This window comes from Triplophysa rosa, linkage group LG17, assembly GCF_024868665.1.
Source record: "Triplophysa rosa linkage group LG17, Trosa_1v2, whole genome shotgun sequence".
NCBI classification, from domain to species: Eukaryota; Metazoa; Chordata; class Actinopteri; order Cypriniformes; family Nemacheilidae; genus Triplophysa; species Triplophysa rosa.
In genome coordinates this window covers 9,695,131-9,715,549 of record NC_079906.1, presented here as the reverse complement: position 1 = coordinate 9,715,549, position 20,419 = coordinate 9,695,131, and the positions used below count along the sequence as shown (strand labels likewise).

General features: G+C 38.5%; 1 protein-coding gene across 1 annotated transcript in view; it reads left to right on the top strand.

Moving 5' to 3' along the window:
* The first annotated feature begins 724 nt into the window (after nucleotides 1–724).
* LOC130568671 (transmembrane protein 132D) overlaps nucleotides 725–20,419 on the top strand; it is a 28,739-nt gene continuing 9,044 nt past the window's right edge. The window contains 5 exon segments of the mRNA XM_057357678.1: nucleotides 725–1,112; nucleotides 3,287–4,193; nucleotides 11,072–11,209; nucleotides 15,789–15,978; nucleotides 19,652–19,795. Coding sequence (XP_057213661.1) covers nucleotides 842–1,112; nucleotides 3,287–4,193; nucleotides 11,072–11,209; nucleotides 15,789–15,978; nucleotides 19,652–19,795 — 1,650 coding nt within the window. The 5' untranslated portion in view covers nucleotides 725–841.

Here is a 20,419-nt window from a genome sequence, read left to right as displayed (position 1 = left end):
TATTGGTTGCTATTTTCAATTTGAAATGCAATACGCAAAATGGCAATGCAGTATGTAAAATGACAATTGATTTGTATCATCTCAGACTCTTGGTAACTCGAAAGAGAACAATGACATGCATTCAGAGATTTTAATGTCACAAACCTAGCTCAGACCTTTTATATGACAAGTAAATTAAATCCCCAGGACATAGTTCATAAATATGAGTGGGGTTCATAACTAATTTCCGACGCAAATTGTTGTGTGTGTGCACGAAAGCTCTTTACAAATACTGTTTGAATTGTTGAATAACAAACAAGGCCACTAGGGGCCAGTGTCATACCATACTGTAAATACCAGATGTACACAATTCAATCCGTAATCTGCACGCAATTTTAAAGAAGGATTTTCTTAGTGGCGTTTTATCGTTTCTTTTACTCGATTTGTATTTGCACTATACACTCTACAACTTTATGAAATGCCACTGATAGTTACAAATAATTACAAATAAACACCACACAAGCATTAAACTGCTCTGTATATTTATATAATTGTGCATATTTATTTGTGCATATTTAATATTTAGTTATGTATCAATCGACTGATCAGCATTTCTATCTATCTGACTGTCTGTATGTCAGTTGTTCGTTGAGCAGTTAATCGCATGACTCTCACTGTCTGTCTCGTGGAGACTGGTCTCGTGCTTAAATCACTTGCAGTAAAGTCGCTCGCGCTCTGGGGATCTTCAGCACTGATAGTGACAGACAGCACATGGACGACAGTTTCAAAACAAAATCGACAAAACGTGTCGGAGTAACTAATTTAATAATGAAAAGACCTTCTGTCTAGACGCTGTTTTATCATGTCATTTTGTTTATCTCAGCGGCTATTGCTCTCGACAGTTTCAGTGAGACGCTGCGCGTTCACAGGTGGAACAGCATCGTTGATGCGCTTTACTGGAAACGTGCGTTTAGTATCTAGCCTACTGTTTAGGATTCATAAACGTTGGACTGGAAGCAAGGTTAATGGGACACCAGAGACAAACCCTGTTGCCAAAATGAGCGTCTATTCTCACAAATGGCGGATTTTGCGGATATTCTTGGCAACTGTAATCACGACTGTAGTCACGCAAGGTATGTAGACTTTCATTACTTGAATTGACGTATGATCAGCTGTGTACAGGTTGACAGTGCTGAGGTCAAAAAGTATGCAAATTACCTGAACAAGCCAATAAAGATAATATTAGTCTTTAAAGCAATTTAAATGTCAGCTTCTGTTTATGTTGAGAATGTGAAATGTTACAGGAAGGTCGACTGTTACAGCCTGTATTCAGCAGTGAAGACACAAAAATGATTTAGCTTGAATTTTATATTTAGTTAAACTGTAATGCAGAATTTGTTCTCCTGAATGAAGTCAAATAGCTTCTCATTTTGAAGTAAAAGATGACACATTAAGATTATGTATTCTGTATGGATTTAGCATAATACCATCAAACATGAATTGTGATTTAACTGCAGTTGAATCTTATTTCTTTCTCATGTCCATTTTATTTGTGTCTTCATTCACCTGTTTTGGGGACTCATTGAAAGTTCTGGTTCACTTGGTGCCATTGGTCAGATACAGTAAAAGGTGAAATGAAAAATTAATGCATTTCATGTAAGATGTGCTAGTTTACAGGTTCGTTGTTAATTAAAACTTTTAAAATGGTGAACAGTGCAATATACAATATAATGTAATATTATCATACAAACAGGACAAAAATGCACATGTACTGGACAGCTATCATTGTGCAGCTGTGCAAGTGTATGGAGAAGAGCAGCTTAGATATCTAACACATGTGTTCCCTTACAGTAAAAAGATATCTGCACTGTCGCATTTGAAAATGGTAACCTAGACTTATTGTAAAGGCAAAGTTTACCCATTCTAAGGTCGTGTTTCATAGAGGGTGAACTATTTCTTTATCACTTTCATGATCATTTTAATGACTTTAATTTAAATATCACAATAAAAACCATGTAGAAACGTCCCATTTAAAAGCATTAAATTCCTTAAATATAAAACTGTTTTTGAAGCAAATATAGGTTAAAAATGATTTGTTCAATACTTTCTGTTTCTCTGGCCTGTCTCAATCCTTTCTGAAGATTGAGGCATGGTCTAAATAGGATTAACGTTCATTCTGCCCTACAAAAGTGTTCCTGCAGTACAGTTTTACTCACACATTCGGTTGGATCGCTAATGTTTAGTGCGTCTGTTTTTAATGGTGTTTCAAGAACATTTAAGATCATTTGTTGCACAAGGTGTATAATTAAGCAAGAAGCAGCTGTGCCGTTATACTGAATACTGCAACGGTGTTTTTGCAGGTAATCAAAGGTGCTGCTGATATTCAGAACAGCATATATGCATGTCATATTTCTCTTATGCAATGTTTGATAAACAGGAAGTTAATATTAAATAACAAATATGTTATTTACCAGATGTAATTGGTAAATGTTACCAATGTAATTTATTACAATGATTCAGAAAAAAAACAATGACATTACTCCCTTCCTATTTTGGAATGCCCTGCCCTGGCCTAAAATTACATTTCAGCACAGCCTATTTTAGTTTTTACAGTGTATAGTTTTACAATGTTGTGCTAGTTATGGTTTTTATGAAGCACCATGTCTAATGTCTCTTAGTAGACTAGTTATTTTTAACCATGCCTCAATGGACTTCATAAAGCCTCTGTTATGCTCAGATGTTATCACATGTTTGAAGAATGTACAATTTAACACGACATAAAACAATATTAACAATATTGTGTGAATAGCATTCGATTGGTGTTTTGGCGATATTGAACTTAACATGCATGCTTGTATTACTCGTGGAAATGTTCTTCTTTAATAGATTTTAATGGATGTTTTGGAGCTTTTTAGTCACAATAAACTAAAAATAATTAAAACATATAGATTTGTAGTAAGTGTGAAAGAATCAAACAATTTTGATTTTAGATGAACTGTTCCTTAAACTTTCACCAAACAGATCTCATCCCCCATTGACTCCCATAGCATCTATTTTCCGTACTATGGCAGTAAATAGGGGGTGAGATCTGTTTGGTTACTGACATTCTTCCAAATATCTCGCTTTGTGTTCAGCAGAACAAAGAAATTTATACAGGTTTAGAACAATTAAAATTTTCTTTTTTGGGTGCACTTTCCCTTTAATATTTGTTATCTTTGTTGTACCACATCATAAAACATCCCAAAAGAAATGGATTACAGTGCGTTTTTTTTATTTTTATTCCATCTGTGTTTTTGTTCATCAGCAGATCTGGACAGCCAGGAGATCTCTGACGCCACCAAATCCTCCATGCCGTATCCCACATTCCTTCCTGTAAGTTACCAGGTGTTGGACGCTGAATACTTCCTGTTAAAAGAGGCAGGACAGGACATCATGAGGAATTCCAGCATGCGGAGTAACACACAGTCCATTGTCGTTCTCCGGCCGGAGCGTCTCCCGGTGATCAATGCCAGCTACGGTCCCTTCTCCGCCAAACAGGAGATCCCCTTAGACTTACTGCAGTCAGTGGAGATATTTCGACCTTCACCGCCAGTTTTCACCCTCAACTGGAGAGTACAGTCTTTTGTGTTGACCCGCTGGGTCTATTCGTCTTCTCCAAAATTGCGAGTTCTCTTCTATGTGGCTGGGAGAGACTGGGACAGGCAGGAGAAGGTGAAAGGGTGTAAAGATGAGCTGCCGTGTGTGACTGTTTACTCCTTCTGGCAGACACAGGAAGTCCGCGGTTCCTGCATCATTGGGAACAAGCTCGGGACCTGTATGGCCGAGGTTGACCTTCCTGTGGGCTGGTTCAGCCGAGCTGAGGGCAGATCCATTCGGGAAAGACTTGGGCCGACCCAGGGGAACCCTGTGGAGCTTTACTACCAGGCCCGACCCAGCGCCTACGGGCCATGTCTCGGGAGTGGGGAAGAGGAGAAGAGGTGGGACTTTGATAATTCCAGGCAGCCCCAAGCTGAGTACATACCTGTGACCCCCATGCAGAGAATCGGGAGTGTGCGCCTCTTGCAGGTCAAACCAGGAGCCACACCAATGTCTGTGCTCAGACTAGAGGAGACCGTGGTTATCCAGACCTCCTCCAAACCGCTAAAGAGAAACGATATTGCGTCTTTTAGTGTTTATATGAGGAGCTCTGCCAACTTGGATACCTTCTCCCTCAGGTGAGTCTTACCTGGAGAGACATGCTATGATCTTTGTGAGTGCTTTGCTTCAATGCTTCAAATATGTTTTTTTGCCAAAGATGGTTTCTGTCGTTTTAGTTAGTTTCTATCTTGCTGATGTATGTTCAAGTGTTAATTTGGTTTTAGTTAGTTACAAGATGTTATAAAAACCATCATAAGCACCATGATTTCTTTGTTTACGATTGAGTCATCGGGGAACATGGGTGGACCTTGATACCACGGCTCCACCTCGTGTTCACTACTGCGCAGACTCTGGTTCTAAATGACACAATCATCATCGCCACAATATGTCAATATGTACATGTCACTATACACATAATTGCGTAAAATACAACCGATTTACACAACACAATTTACATATCTATATACATAATTATGGTCCTGATGCTGCGATGGTAGCTGGAGTCTCTGTTTATCCTGCAAGCTTTCTTCACACACTGAGTGATATATGTACTGTATCTTGAAGGGGGTGGGTTCACCTCTGATGATGTGTTTGGCATTTTTCACAACTCTCTGCAGGGCTTTGCCATTGAGGGTAGTGCTGTTGCCATACCAGGCCACGATGCAGACAGTTAAGATGCTCTCCATAGAGCTGGTGTGGAACTGTTTGAGGGTTTTTTGGCTCATTCCAAACTTTCTGAGGTGTCTCAGAAAGAATAGGTATTATAGTGAGCCTTTTTCACAACGTCCTCAGTGTAGACTAACCGTGTGAGCTCCTCTGTGATGTTAATGCTTACTTGAAATGCCTAATTGATGGGGATAGGGTTATGTTCTTTGTCTTTCCCCCTGAAGTCTACCACAAGCAACTTTGTCTTGCTGACATTGAGGGAGAGGTTGTACACCAACGTGTCAGAGTGTGAACCCCTAAACTGTAAAAAGAAAAATGCATGCTACCTGCAGCTTAAAAAGTTATATTAAAGGTGTGATGAACTGGGCTTGTTTATTGTTTTATACTGTTGTATGAGGTCTACTTTTGATGTTCGCGTGGTTTTTACATTCAAAAACATCAAAATCAATAAGTAATAGGCTATTTTCTACCCGGGTTTTGAGGCCGGCTTGACAAACGATCGGTTTTAATGGGCGTTCCACCATGAAGACTAGGAAGTAAACGCCCACTGCTATGATTGGATAGCAGTTTGCGTATTAAACTTAGTTGGAGCCTTCTGTGAATTTGGTTAGAGACGTAATGTTGTGATCTCGAACAAAGCTATAGTGACGCATAGTACAAATATGTTGTACTCACATAAGATTGCTCTGCACTGCTTTTTAATTTTAGTCTCACCTGAAATCCATCGTCGACCTCTGCTTTGTTCACAAAGGAATCCACGGTAATGTTTTACCCACGTGAGCTGGAACCTCTTTAAAAATAAACTTCAACCACGCATTACTAATGTGGGAATCCGAAGGAATGTTATGCAGCGACTGTGTTCTTCCACAACCAGGCACTGATTCCACAATATTTTGTGATCTTTAACGGCATGTTTATTGCTTGCTCGCTCTATCTGGTTCCGCGCAACTTGTGTTACTGCAGTACTGTCATGCGCGAACCAGTGGGCTGGGCTAGAGAAGTAGTCGTTGATATTTTTCTGTGGAGGCGGTGTTCAACCTGCATTCCAGAACCTGGCGTTCGCTGAGCCTGGTGTCAATAACAGTTGTAATTTCAGTAACAAGGGCATTTTCAGGTCTGACACTTACAGGATGTTCGCTTGAATACGATTACCTCTTATATAACAAAGGCTCGGGTTAAAATTGAGGTCTTAATTCATCGCCCCTTTAAAAATACATATTTATACAAAGACGGTATGCAAAAGGATGTCGACAAGTCAGCAAATACATGAGAAAGTGCGTTGGGATAGTGTTTTGAACACTTTTGACGCAGAGATGTGAAGGGATGCTTTTGTAAATAACACAGAGTAAGTGCGCCATGATAAGATTGGCTTAAAGCAGTCAGCGTGTCCTGTATCATAAATGCTCTTACTAGTAATCCTCACTCCTTGTTCACACATCGCTTCATAATGACAATTTACTGGTAATGTTACAACTTCTTTTACTGGTAAATTGCCAGAATTTTCATTTTTGGGTAAACTACAGTATCCCTTTAATAAAGCTCTCAAAATAAAGGTGCGTAAAAGGTTCTTCACATCGATGCCATATTATTTTTGGTTCCACAAAGAACCATTCAGTCAAAAGAACAATCTCTTTCTTATCTTTTTATAACCCGAAGAACCTTTTTTCACCACAAAGAACCTTTTGTGAGACAGAAAGTTTCTTTGGATGTTAATGGTTCTTAATGGAGCCATTCTATGGCATCGTGAAGCACTTTTTTAAGATTGTATATGTGTAAAAGCAGCTAATGACTCAAATGTCAGATGGTGTGACCATAAACAATCAAGTAATAGTGATGTCAACAGAATAAACTTTTTAGGTTTGATTATCTCTTTTTGTGATACACCATTTCTTTTGTTTAAAATGTTTACTTTGTCATCATTTACTATACACTCAAACAAAGTAAACCATTGGATTAAACTATTTCAATAATTTCGTTTGATTGCCAAAACTGATGATATAGGTCAGTTCTTTGTTGCAGTGTCTGCTACTTCAGTCTTTCAGATTTCTTTTTCTCAGCCTTTTATGGGTCTGTTTATCACTGTCGCCTTAAATCTTTCTCTGGCCATCCACACCAGATCTCCTTTAAGCTGCACACATCAGTCACTGCAAACCTACAAAAGACAACTGTCACAGACCTCTTCTCACCTCACTTCTCTTGTGTTTTTCTTCCTACGGTGGCTCTAAATGTTCTAATTAGTTTTTGTGTTCATAATACAGGAAAAAAGAAAAATGGCTTCATTTATTCGATGAGAAACCACCACTTTTAAAGTTTTAAACTCACCATCAAGGCCTCTCAGCTGCTGTTTTGCTTATTAAATCACACATGGGTGGATCATAGTAAACGCTCAACCCAGTCATGCTTTGTAAAAAGGACAACTACTGCTCATCTAAATCTCTGCAGATGCAAATCTGTCAGTTAGGAATCGCCGTGATAAATTTCACCTGGAATCAAGGTCATATTTTATCACACAGGAAGTGACTCGTATCAGAGTTGCATAACAACTGGTCATAAATTATGAGGACAGAAAAATGAACTGCTGCTCAGCAATTGTTTTGGTCAGATGATTGAATGTTCATCATTTAAATCTCTGATCTCTTCATAATTTACACTTTATGAAGTAAAAGAATTGATTTATTTGAGTATCTCTGCCTGATGTTAAGGTGGTCTTGTTATTTTCAGGGTTTACTGATAGAAAAAGGTACCTTTTAAAGTGACAGTTCACCCAAAAATAAACATTCTGTTATCATTTACTCAGCCTCTTGTCAACCTGTACGACTTTCTTTCTTCTGCAGAACACAATGGAAGATATTTTGAAGAATATTGTTAACAGGCCCCCATTCACTTGCATTGGTTGTCCATACAATAGAAGTGAATAGGGGCCAGTGCTATTTGGTTACCAACTTTCTTCAAAATATCTTCTTTTGTGTTTTGCGGAGGAAATAAAGTTATAAAGGTTTGAAATGACAAGAGGGTGAGTAAATGATGACAGAATTTTCGTTTTTGGGTGAACTATCACTTTAAGAACTGTTTTGGAATGACATTTGAGTGGTCAGAGGGCAGAACCATTATTTTATGGGGGGATATGTGACAGAATGGATACATTCTTCAAAAAGGCATATGAACTGTAATCTGAGTCTTTTTAACTTTGTATTTGGCCCATGGACTATTTATGTCTGTTTCTCCTTACAAGCGTATCTCCAATAGCCTACTTGGCCATTTCATATTCTCAATATAAACTCTGCCATTTTGTTTGTTTGCGTGTGCGTATGTGCATGACATTTCAAAGCCCACGTTCGGTTCATTATATGAAATGTCAGCGTTTTTTGATGGATAATTGAAAAACAGGCTCGTGAGCGGACTCGTGATATCAGCTGCTGAGCTCGCTCTGATACTCTCTCTACAGTGACAGACGGGAGATGATTTAGAAAGGATGTTCTGAAAGTTGTAGGTCTCAATAGGTCAAAAGCAAAGACGATGTTAAATGTTGGTGTTGGACAGATGATTCCGGGGATTGTGGAGATGCTAGTGTCAGAGCGGGATAAGTATATATGTGTGTGTGTGTGTGTGTGTTTATGTCTTTCTTGCACAACCCTAAATCAGCCTGAGAGTGAGAAAGTAGGTGCAGTTTTGACTAGATTTACAGCACTGAAAATACATACAATTGTATTGTAATATGCAGTTGTTGTTGTTACAGGTCTTTTTCCTGTGCGATTCTGCCCTTAAAATGACGTTTGTTACATCGTGTCTATACCGGACAAAAGACAATGGAATGCATTAGAACCCATTATAATTTTACATTTTGTCCACACTGGATGCGACGCTGTGCGACAATCCCAGTAGAACAAGCCGAGTAACCTTCAAGTTGATTCAGCCCAAACAATAAGTATTTCTTGATTTTTATTTTTAATTTAAATAATTTAATCAGTTTATTTAGATGCATTTCAAGCAGTGGAAATTTAATGGGTCATTTGGACAAACCCCTTTTTTATTTACAAACATGCATGTAAATAGTCAATACATTTTTTCATAATTATTTTGATAGTTTCACATGCTCTCTTAGAGTGAAAATGCACTCAGTCACCCGATAAACGAGAGGGATCATAAGAAAGATGCACAGACTTTTGTGCAAGAAAAGGAAAGACCAAAGAGTCGAACCATCTTATGACACAGCAAGACCAGAATCCTCTGTGTCAATGCTAAGATTAGAGCTCCCTTGAGCTCTTTACTAGAAACAGATTACATTTTACAAAGCAGTACGGTCTTACACGCACATGCACGAGCACACACACATACACAATTTGATGCTCAAAAATCACATTTTCTGAAACAACAAATACATAACATAAACCCTGTAATATATGTACAAAACATGCACATTTTTTGTTTTCATTGATGAATTTAAAATGTTCCCTGTGTTTCATCTCAATCTCAAGGCCCATTACAAAGCAGTCAAGCAGACTGTCAGCCTAATAATATCTAACCCTATGGCAATTTATATGTATATGGCATATATGAATAAACGTATTTATACATATACAGACACGGAAAAAATTAAGAGACCATTCCAAATTTTCATTTCAATCAGCATATTTAGATGAATTGTGGCCATTCCAGTCCAGTGTTTGTTGTATTTCAATAAAATCAAACCTCAGGAGTGACTTAAAGTCACCCAACAGCAATGTGAAAGACTGACAGCAGGACAAGACACATTAAAACTGTTATAAAAATCCAGATTATAACAAAACAATTTTTTTAACTTAAAAGCTTAAAAGTAAATATGAACTTGTTTCTTTTGCAGTATTTGAGGTCTGAAAAAATACAGAGCATTTGTTATTTTGACCTGTTTCTCCAGTTTTCATTTTCTGCAAATAAATGCAAATAGAAATATTAAAATATTATTAATATTTGATATTTGGGATCAATTTTGTTCACAGAATGAAACAAAAAAGATAATTTACCCAAACACGTACCTATAAATAGTACATTTTAAAATCAGAAAAATGATCTCTGAGATGGTCTTCTAATTATTTTTCAGCGACCGTAGGTGTACACTAACTGCATTTTATCATTACACTTATTTTGACTCTCTGTTAGTCTCTATGGCACACTGGGTGTCTGTACTGGTTTGGCTTTTAGAATGTAGTCCCTCATCTCTAAAGGTCCCTTTGGCTAAACACTTTTGTGGCACTATACTGTATATTGAGCTTTGGGCACATAATGGTGCTGTTTTATGATCAATATTACAATATTATATTGATACTGTACTATGATTATGCTTTAATATGGGGCCAGTGTGAAAGTTTATAAAAGTTGAGACTAATAATTTGACTTGAATGTCCTCAGACAACCTTCCAAGACACATGAGGTTCTAACATCACAGCCGTATGTGCTGATTGAGCATTTCATTCCAAAGCATTAAAAGGAAGTTAGTTCAACTTTTGCTCCTATAAGCTTGCACTCTTCTGGTAAAGCCCTTCAGATTTAAGTTCATCAGTGAGATGAACACTGATGTTGGACATTTGATTGACATGGGATGTAAGCAGTAGGTATAGGCTTTTTTATAGATTCAAGCATGGTGAAATTGAGAATATAGTTTTATAGTTCTGTAGATGGGGTTGATGTGACTGTTCAGATTTGGACAGCTGAGTTTGATGTGGAGGCCATTGATTTTCTGTCCGCTGAAAGGAAACAGAGACAAACATGCCTTTCATTAGCCTTGCGTTAAAACCGCACTGTCGGGCTCAACTTTACACTCTTTGAACAGACTATCCTTACCTTATCTCACCCTGCCACACACCCACTCAGTAATATTCAAAAATATCCACTTACTCAAGTTTAATGTCAGTCAACTAGCTCACAAGTATGTCTGTTATAGCTGTGTGGATATCTGTATATCTGTATAGCTTGTTATAGCTTCTCTGTTTTTATTTTGTGTTTTGAGAATTTCACTTGGAGAGGATTGTTAGGAGCGATTCACTTTTCACGTCTAAAACCACGCGGAAAACCTGCGCCACTTTCTCTCCTCAAATGACATGCGGAAAAATGTGCACACCGCATGCGCGTCACTCCTATCGCACGCGCCTACATTTAAAATAACTAATATGTGCGCGGAAAAGACGTGTGAATCGGGCCTTATTTGACCATTTTGATCTTTCAGATCAGTTTCAAAATATTCTTCTTTAGAACTTTTAGAACCTACCACTCAATCCTTGGGGCTGTGATGCTTACATTTCATTTTTCCTAACAGGGCCATGGTAAAAAAGGGTGTGTCTTTTCGCAAAGCTACACCTAGCAACATCTTGCTGTGGGAAGTCACTCTGGATACAGGCCCGGATGGAAGCGTTGGAGTAATCTGTCAGAGAAAGTCAAATGCAACTGGAAAACGGTGAGTGTTTTGAGTATGTTTGGTGAATTACTTTAAATCAGACGATTAGACTGCAGAGTTTGCTTTAGTACTCGCTGGTGTCTCTGAATAAACATTATCAGCAAAGATTTAGGGGCGGTTTCCCGGACAAGGATTATCTTAAACCAGGACTATGCCTTAGTTAAATTACGATATTTAAGTTAATTAAAAAAACTTTACAGAAAAACATTACTGGTGTGCATCTTGAGATAACACAATCACACTGAAAGATTTTAAGATATGTCAGTGTAAGTTGTTTTCAGTCAAGACACCTCTAACATTTAAATTAGACCGGGACTAAGTTTAGCCCTGTCCGGGAAACCGCCCCTTAGTGTCCATGCATGCAAACAGTGGTCTTAAAGGGATAGCACACTTAAAAATTAAAATTTTGTCATCATCTACTCACCACAAAAGAAGATATTGTGAAGAATGTTGGTAACTGAACAACGGCGGTAGCCATTCACTTGCATTGCTTTTATGTCCATACAACAGAAGTGAATGGGAAATGCCTTTGTTCAGTTTACCAACATTCTACAAAATATCTTCTTTTGTGTTCTGCAGAAGAAAGTCATACAGGTTTGAAATGACAAGAGGGTGAGCAAATTATGACAAAATTTTCAGTTTTGGGTCAACCATCTCTTTAAATGTTATGTGTCCTGTTATGTTCATACATGTTTTTAGTCAGTTTATTAGTCCTGTAATCTGCTGATCAATTGATATCAGCCACTGATTTGTCCTCTACTTATGAGTTGATAGGCTCTTGACATGTAATCTGTCAGCCAATGAGAATACAGTCTGTGTGTTGTTTACAGTACAAACACCTCTAGTCAGCGAAGACCAAATACATGAACGTATATAACAGATCGTATATCTGTTAGCATGTTGAATGTTTATTCAAAGAGTTTTTATGACCTAACCTCACAAATGTTTATGTGTACGTATGTATGGGATTGAGCTCTGCATGTATGTGCGTGCCGGGGTCATACAGGTGTTCATGTGTCATGTGTCAGTTGAGGCTTAACAGACTTTTAATAAATAATTAACAAAACAAAAACCCACGTTGGGGATAACATAACAAAACATGGAAACGGGAACAAGGACTAACTAGACTAGACCAGTGGTTCCCAAACTGGGGTACGCGTACCCCCGGGGGTACGCCAGGTGACGGAGGGGGTACGTGAACAAAACCCTGAAATCTACTGTTTACTTAATTATAACGCACCTGACAATCAACCAGTCATGTTTTTCGCACAAGCTAAATATAAAGACGTGCTCCCTCTAGTGTACACACAGCAAAATAGTAGTCACGTAGTGCCATAAAAGGTCAAATTCATGACATCCAATCAAAAAATATGCGTCCACTCATGCGTATGCACACGTCTTTACGTACCGCATGTAATTCGACTGCACGCGGCTTGGAACGAAGCAACAACTGCTTGTTAAATTAAAATGGATAAGTGGTTGCAAAGATTTAGGCCCGCAGCCACAGAAAGAAAATCGACTCCCAGCAGCTCGGATGATCCACAGTCCTCTGACCACACCCCGGGTCCCTTTTATTTATGATGGTTCAGTTATGGAAGATATACTTTTTTGCAAAAGATTTTCAAAGTTTTAGATGGCTTTGTAACATCACATGGACTTCAGTGGACAAATTGTGTGGGCATTTGTACTGATGGAGCGAAAGCCATGACAGGCAGGCTGAGTGGACTGGTAACACGTGTGCAAGCCGTTGCGCCCTGCGCGGTTTGGGTACATTGCAGCATCCACAGAGAAGCGCTGGCCACCAAAGGAATGCCTGAACGTCTTAAGGAAGTTTTGCAAGATGCTGTAAAAATTGTAAACTTTATTAAAGCAAGGCCTTTGAATTCTCGTTTGTTTTCTGCATTGTGCAATGAAATGGGCAGCGACCACGTCACATTGTTACTACATACTGATGTACGATGGCTGTCCAGGGGAAAGGTTCTCACACGATTGTTTGAATTGAGGGATGAACTTAAAGCTTTTTTTATCGACCATCCCTTTGAATTGAGTAACCGCTTACATGACGAAGAGTGGCTTACAATATTGGCCTATCTTGGTGATGTTTGTTCCCGTCTGAATGAGCTGAACATCGGATTGCAGGGAGTTGCCACAACCATATTTAATGTACAGGACAAAACTGAGGCCATGATCAGAAAGTTTGCTCTCTGGACTAATTGCATTAACGAGAACAACACCGAAGCCTTTTCATCATTGCATGTTTTTTTGCTAGCAAACGAACTCGGCCTTACTAACAGCGTTAAGCGTGACATAATGAAACACCTTTCTGAGCTGTCTTCGCAGTTGCGCAAGTACTTTCCCGAGACAGACAATTCAAACACCTGTCCTGGATTCGCAATCCATTCTCTGCAAACAGCACAGCGCACCTTCCTGTTTCTGAGCGAGAGAGTCTCATTGAAATCTCTACGAGTGGCGCTTTGAGAATTGACTTCGCACAAAAATGACTGACAGACTTCTGGATAGCTTTGCATGCAGAGTATCCTGCCTTAGCCGATCGCTCTTTGAAAACATTACTGCCCTTCTCCACAACGTATCTTTGCGATAGTGGGTTTTCAGCACTTGCCCACATAAAGAACAAATATCGACACAGACTCTGCATAGAGAATGATTTGAGACTCAGACTTTCTCCGATACAACCAAACATCACAGAGTTATGCAAGTCATTTCAAGCACATCCATCTCATTAAACAGTGAGTCATTTATTTATATATGAGTCTGTATATCCTTTATTGTTTGATAATAGAAAATTACATGTATTTAGAATGCAAATAAAAAAATGTTTGAGACCACAATTGTGACTGTAAGAAAGGGGGTACGCAGAATGATGTTAAATCCCTGGGGGGTACACCATTGTAAAAAGTTTAAACTTTTAAACTTTTAAACAGCAATAGCTGTTTTAAAACGTCTTCTGCCATATCAGCGATGCGACGTGAAACTGTGTTGTCTGATGACGGCATCTTCTGTATTGTTTTTTGGGCTTTTTCCCCAAGCATAATACCCGCAATATCAGCTGCAGCAGGAAGAATTAAGTTCTCCACAATAGTATGGGATTTGCCCGTTTTAGCCACTCTGTAACTCACCATGTAGGATACTTCCTTTCTTATTAAGGTTTTCTGACGCTGTTATAAGGGCCTTACTACTCCCGAGTTGTCTTAACTGTCTTTCGAAAAACTCTCGCGGTTTTATTTTTCAAAGTCGCATGCTTTGTTTCTAAATGCTTGCGCAAAAACGCTGGCTTCATGCAGTTATGAGAGAGTACTTTTGCACATATAACGCACTGTGGTTTGGGATTTTCGTCACTGCCAATGTAAGTAAATCCATATGAAATGTAAATGGGTGGTTGATTTACACCTGCAGCCGAAGTGCTGTTGGAGGGACCCGGGGTGTGGTCAGAGGACTGTGGATCATCCGAGCTGCTGGGAGTCGATTTTCTTTCTGTGGCTGCGGGCCTAAATCTTTGCAACCACTTATCCATTTTAATTTAACAAGCAGTTGTTGCTTCGTTCCAAGCCGCGATAAGTCGAATTACATGCGGTACGTAAAGACGTGTGCATACGCATGAGTGGACGCATATTTTTTGATTGGATGTCATGAATTTGACCTTTTATGGCACTATGTGACTACTATTTTGCTGTGTGTACACTAGAGGGAGCACGTCTTTATATTTAGCTTGTGCGAAAAACATGACTGGTTGATTGACAGGTGCGTTATAATTAAGTAAACAGTAGATTTCAGGGTTTTGTTCACGTTCCCCCTCCGTCACCTGGCGTACCCCCGGGGGTACGCGCGTGTACCCCAGTTTGGGAACCACTGTTCTAAGGCATTTCATAACATTAACATTTTTCGTTTAGTTGAAGTTTTCCAATAATTTTGTCAATATTTTATTTGATTTCAAGTTTAAGATTTAGTAAGCTAAAATAACCTTGTGCTGTGCATTTGTGTTCATTAAATCTTGATCTGAGGTTTTGCATAAAAATGCGGTCAATCATTTGTTGCCTAGACCTACAGAAATGCACTATTTATTTGATAAACTGGATCTGAGAATGACACAGATCTTGCTATGCCTGTTGTCAGCAAATGTTTTATATTTGACCCAGCCCTGGGTTGAAAATAACCCAGCATTGTGCAGTTTATAAAATAATTGTCTTTTGGCTACACAAATATATCATTGCAGAAAATATGCTGGACGTGCAAAATACACATTTAGCCTCCTTTTTAGTTTCATCCAAAAGCTGTGGATTTTAAAGCTGTAAAATTTGAGACAGATGCTTCAGATTAATGGGGGTCATTTGTTCTGTTAAATGTCATATAGTGGAATCCTTTAATGGGATTGCGTGTTGTATATGTCGTGTTGTATATGTCGATATGGATTTCTGATATCACACAAGCTCAGATCTGTTTATTTTCTTGTAATGCACACTACTAGTCTTAATCTGAACTGTTCAATAGTGAAGATTATTTGAAAGAATGTGTTAAACTACAGGAACACCTGTGAGAGTTTTATTGGCACGTTCTCTCACAGATTAGGAAAACTACAAGCAATTCTACAGATGGATTTTGAAGTGGAGGACGTCAGCAGTCAGTCTGAGATTCAGGTGATTAAGTGGGAGTTGACGCTTCCCGATGATGTCAAAAAGATGGGCTTGTCAGATGGCATCATGCAGATCTACAGCACTCAGAGGGACTTCGTAGGCTTGGCTCCTCTAGTTATGGTATGTAATTCTTTGAATATAGCAGGGAAAGTAATCTGAAACTCAGAAATATAGAATTAGTTATAGTGCCAATGTGTAGATCATCACAAATAGCCTACATTTATATCACACAAAACACAGTGAAACATTGTACAGTGTACTAGTATACTTATACAGTAACTGTACCATTTCAGTACTACTTGGGACTAAATAGGCCCACTTTTTAGTTTATGAATGTATACTAGAGTAAGGTTTTACTGAGAAGTAAATGAAGTTCTGTACATTTTTTAAAGTACATAAAAAGTAGACTGTAAGTATACTGTCATATTTTTATTTATTTTATTTTTTAAGAAGCAGCATACTTAAAGTCCCTGTGAACTTGATGTTGCGATCGTTTTTACTTCCGTATTCCGACGCATGTCCCAGTGAAACAGAATTTCGAATGAGAAAAATAGTGGGCGTGCCTTGCGTTTTTCACTGTGAATTGATTGGATGTTGCATATTGAAATTGAACTGGGAGCAGACTATAGGGCTCAGCAAAAAAATCTATTAAACGGTTTTTTTTTTTAAATGAGGTGAATTCGATATCGATTCTCAAAAGCCATGAATCGATTTTTTTTCTTTCGTATTTCCGCAAGCACTGAACATTCATTAACATGAATGTTATTGGTACTACTATCCACTAAATGTCACTTTTCGTTTTACAATGGGTGGATGTTACAACAGGAACCATATTGTTCATTCATTGCTTAAAGTGGCCATAACAGACAGTTTCTGCATATCTCATATTAATCTTGAGTCCTTACAGAATAGCATCGCACCCTTCAAATATCCGTAGATCTTTTAGTTTGATCACATTTATACATTTATAAAAGACAGATACAGCTGTACGATTGTTTCCGAAAACATACAACGCGTGCAGGGGGGATGGGGGGGCAGAACTAAAGCACGTGCGCACCCATTGCCAACAAAACACAGACATATGACTCAGTTTCACTTACCGCGTGCGGTTCATGTCCAGCGCCATCTATCAGTTTCAAACGATCTCCAAATCCAGCATCATATCCACCGTTTATATAACATCCATCACTAAAATGCCATGAACAAACAAACACACACCTCTCACTATTGCAAGAGTAACAAGCTGCAGTTGCAGGCCCATAGCGCAGCCAATCTGTCAGGTACAGAGGACAGACCCAAAAGCAGATAAGTATATTGTCTTTAATAAACACAAACGTGAAACAGAATACTGCCATAATAGGCCAAGAAGGCAAGGGAGGAGGCGAGAATCAGCATCGAACAGGCGTGGGTCAGTCGAGGTGCAAACTGGGTCCGTGGGAGTGAAGAGAGCTCGTGGTCAGGCAGGCGGGATCAGGCGAGGTGCGAATGTCATCCAGGGGAATACTGAGAAGTCGTCGTCGGGCAGGCGGAAAGGGAAATCCAACGCGGAAGGCAGTCGGGGAAAACAGCGGCGAGACGGCAATCCAGCGGAAGAGCAACCGCCAGTACAAGACTGGGAAAAAGGTTAATGGCAAGACAAGACAAGAAGCTAGTGGTAAACGTTAAGGAAACTAACACACTGGCAACGGAAAGGAAAGCTGAAGGTGAATATAAAGTGAAGGGAGATAATGAGGAAACAAGGAACAGGTGCGCGAGGGTGAGAAAGCGTGAGTGAAAACAGCTGTGCGGAGACCGCCAACAAAAAGAGAGAGAGAGGAATGTCAAACCCGAGTCCTGACACAATCTTGATGGTAAGTGGGTCTCGCTCGTCGGTTGATGTGTGGGCGGGCTATTTCTTTCGCCTTGCCGAGAATTGCCCAATAAGGGACTAGAAAAGTTGTTACAAAACGGATTTTCATGTTCGAAAAAAACTTTCCGAAACCTATACGAACCCAGCGTTCCCCCAACGGGAGTGTATCGAGCACAGAAATATTATGTCGTATGTCCAACTCGTTCTTTGACAAGTTGACCATGTTAAGCATGAGAAGACAGTACGTTCAACATTGCACATCCCCTTTAATTAACGTGGCGGATGCGGGTGTGTCATCAAATTTAACATCACCTTCACATAAAAGGCAGCGATTCATATGATTGCAGCCTCTCTTTACAGCAAATTTTGTGAAATGTTGTTTGTTATACTGTATCTTAAATGTAAAATAACCTGATCCTGTTTGATCAAGGTATGCAACAGTTCTGTTTTAATATACCCAAGTGTGTTTAAAGTTTAATATACAGGTTTGTGGCTCTTCATTTCATTTTTTAATTCACCATTGTATTCTGATGTTTACTGATCTTTTTTAGAAATATCTAGGATTTGTATTAAATGAATTCATTGACCTGAATCGAGAATCGAAACGAGAGCTTGTGAATCGTAATCGAATCGAATCGGAACATCAGAATTGATACCCAGCCCTAGAGCAGACTGATAGTTGAAGGAGAGTTGGTTATGGATGCTCTGCCCAAGCCGTCTAATTTACGTCATTTGAGATGGATAACCACTATAGAGTGGAAGTGCATTTTCAGATTTTGATTGAAGATTATGAGGGCACGTGAATTTTAAAAAGAGAACGACCCACACTGATAAGCTATTTACAGTAAACACTGTAATATTTCATGGAAAATAGGAATTTCACTGGTTCTTTAAACAAACATCTTTTCTTGTAAGGTAAGATGGTAGCTGGTTTGGCCATGTACTGGTTTAGTTTACACTGTGAAAAGACACAACTGTTTAGCACTACAAATTCCTTCCTTCAGGCTCTGAGACTGAGCTTGTAAATGTGACAAACTTCTTCTGCAGGACCTGTAACTTTGACCTTTGGTTTGTGTCCAAACATGAGCAGATTTAGGCTCTATTAATCAGATGTGTTGTAAACCAGCTCTAATATACAGCTGGACTCCATCCCAGAGAAGAGGAATACAGCGGGCCATGTTAATCCAGAGAGCATTTTATTGTATACAACCCATAATATGTTTTGGATCCTTCATCTTAATTTAGATTGTATGTGCTTTTTGGTGTCTGCCATCACATACTATTATTGAAAGTGGTACTGTACTTCATAATGAAAGAAAAATACAGATTCATCTAAAAGTTTTTATCAGTGAACAAAACATTACAGTTTGATCCAACCAACATTAATGGTAAATGTCTTCTTATTTTAATAAACAAAATAGATATATTTTACAGTATGCTTATTACTTTAATGTATTGCCTGATGTTAAATTTAGTGATATTTAATCCTGAAAACCAGTTTCAATTATGTCAACTGCCATTGTGCATCTGTCAAGCGCTTTAAAGATCAAAGGGTGTCACCATTATTTTGGATCCTCATTTCACTGTAGGCAATATTGGAAAATAAGGTTTTCTGTTTTCACCCACTAGATAATCCTTTTTTCCTTTCCATTTGTTCTCCTCACAAATTACTTTTGATTACATAAATGTCTATCAGTGCCGTTACCACATTATGAGCCTGTAGCCCAGATTATCTAAAGTCTAAAGATAATCTGGTCTAAAAATCTGTACTTTATATTACGTGTTATATTATTTCATGCCAATCGTGCTGAAAAAGGCACAGATATTGGGACTAAATTCATTACATGTTTTCATAACTTGCCCTCTATTTTTGGAGCTATTGAAGTTTAAGATTAGCACAGTTTTATGACCCAACCTTTTACTTTAATCTCTGTTTCTGTGTAGGACACAGAGCTGTTGAACACTGCTGTGCTGACCGGTAAGAGAGTTATGGTGGGAGTGAGAACCGTTGCTGTGGAACAGGATGGTTCTGTGATGGATGTCTCTGACATTACTGACTGCAGCTCCACAGATGAAGATGTACTGAAGGTGTGTGTGTGCATGTCCGTGTTTCATTAACAATGCAAGTGGGTATAAAAGCAAAAAACAAATATTTTTTTTAGAAGTAGAGATGCACCAATATATCGGACAATAATCGGTATTGGTTAATAAAAGCAATTTTTCGTCGATAGTTTAAAACCAGTCAATGATCAGGGCCGTTATATCCTGTCAATCAAAAGAGGACACGAAAATGCAATGAATTTGTGCTCTGTATATAGAAAATGTTAATAAACATCACCAGTTTGATGTTCAATATTAATAGTAGGGATGTAACAATTCACTCAGCTCACGATACGATTTATTCACGGTTTATTTTCACAAAATGAGTTGACACAAATTAGAAATGAACAACTACCCTTTTATTCTCAAATGCTGCACATTTCTTTGTATAATATTTTTTTTATGTCAAATATCAAAACTACAATTTTAAAACAATTTCCAAATCAAATAAAAAATAATACAATACAAGTCTCTATAATATAAACAAACTAAGTCTTTGTCTGTGCTTTTCTTGGGTTTTTTACATTTAAGAAATATCAGCATATTCATGTTTACCAAGTTTGCAGTAAACACAGCGGCCCCTGCTGTTCAAAACATGTTTTGCGATTCCTT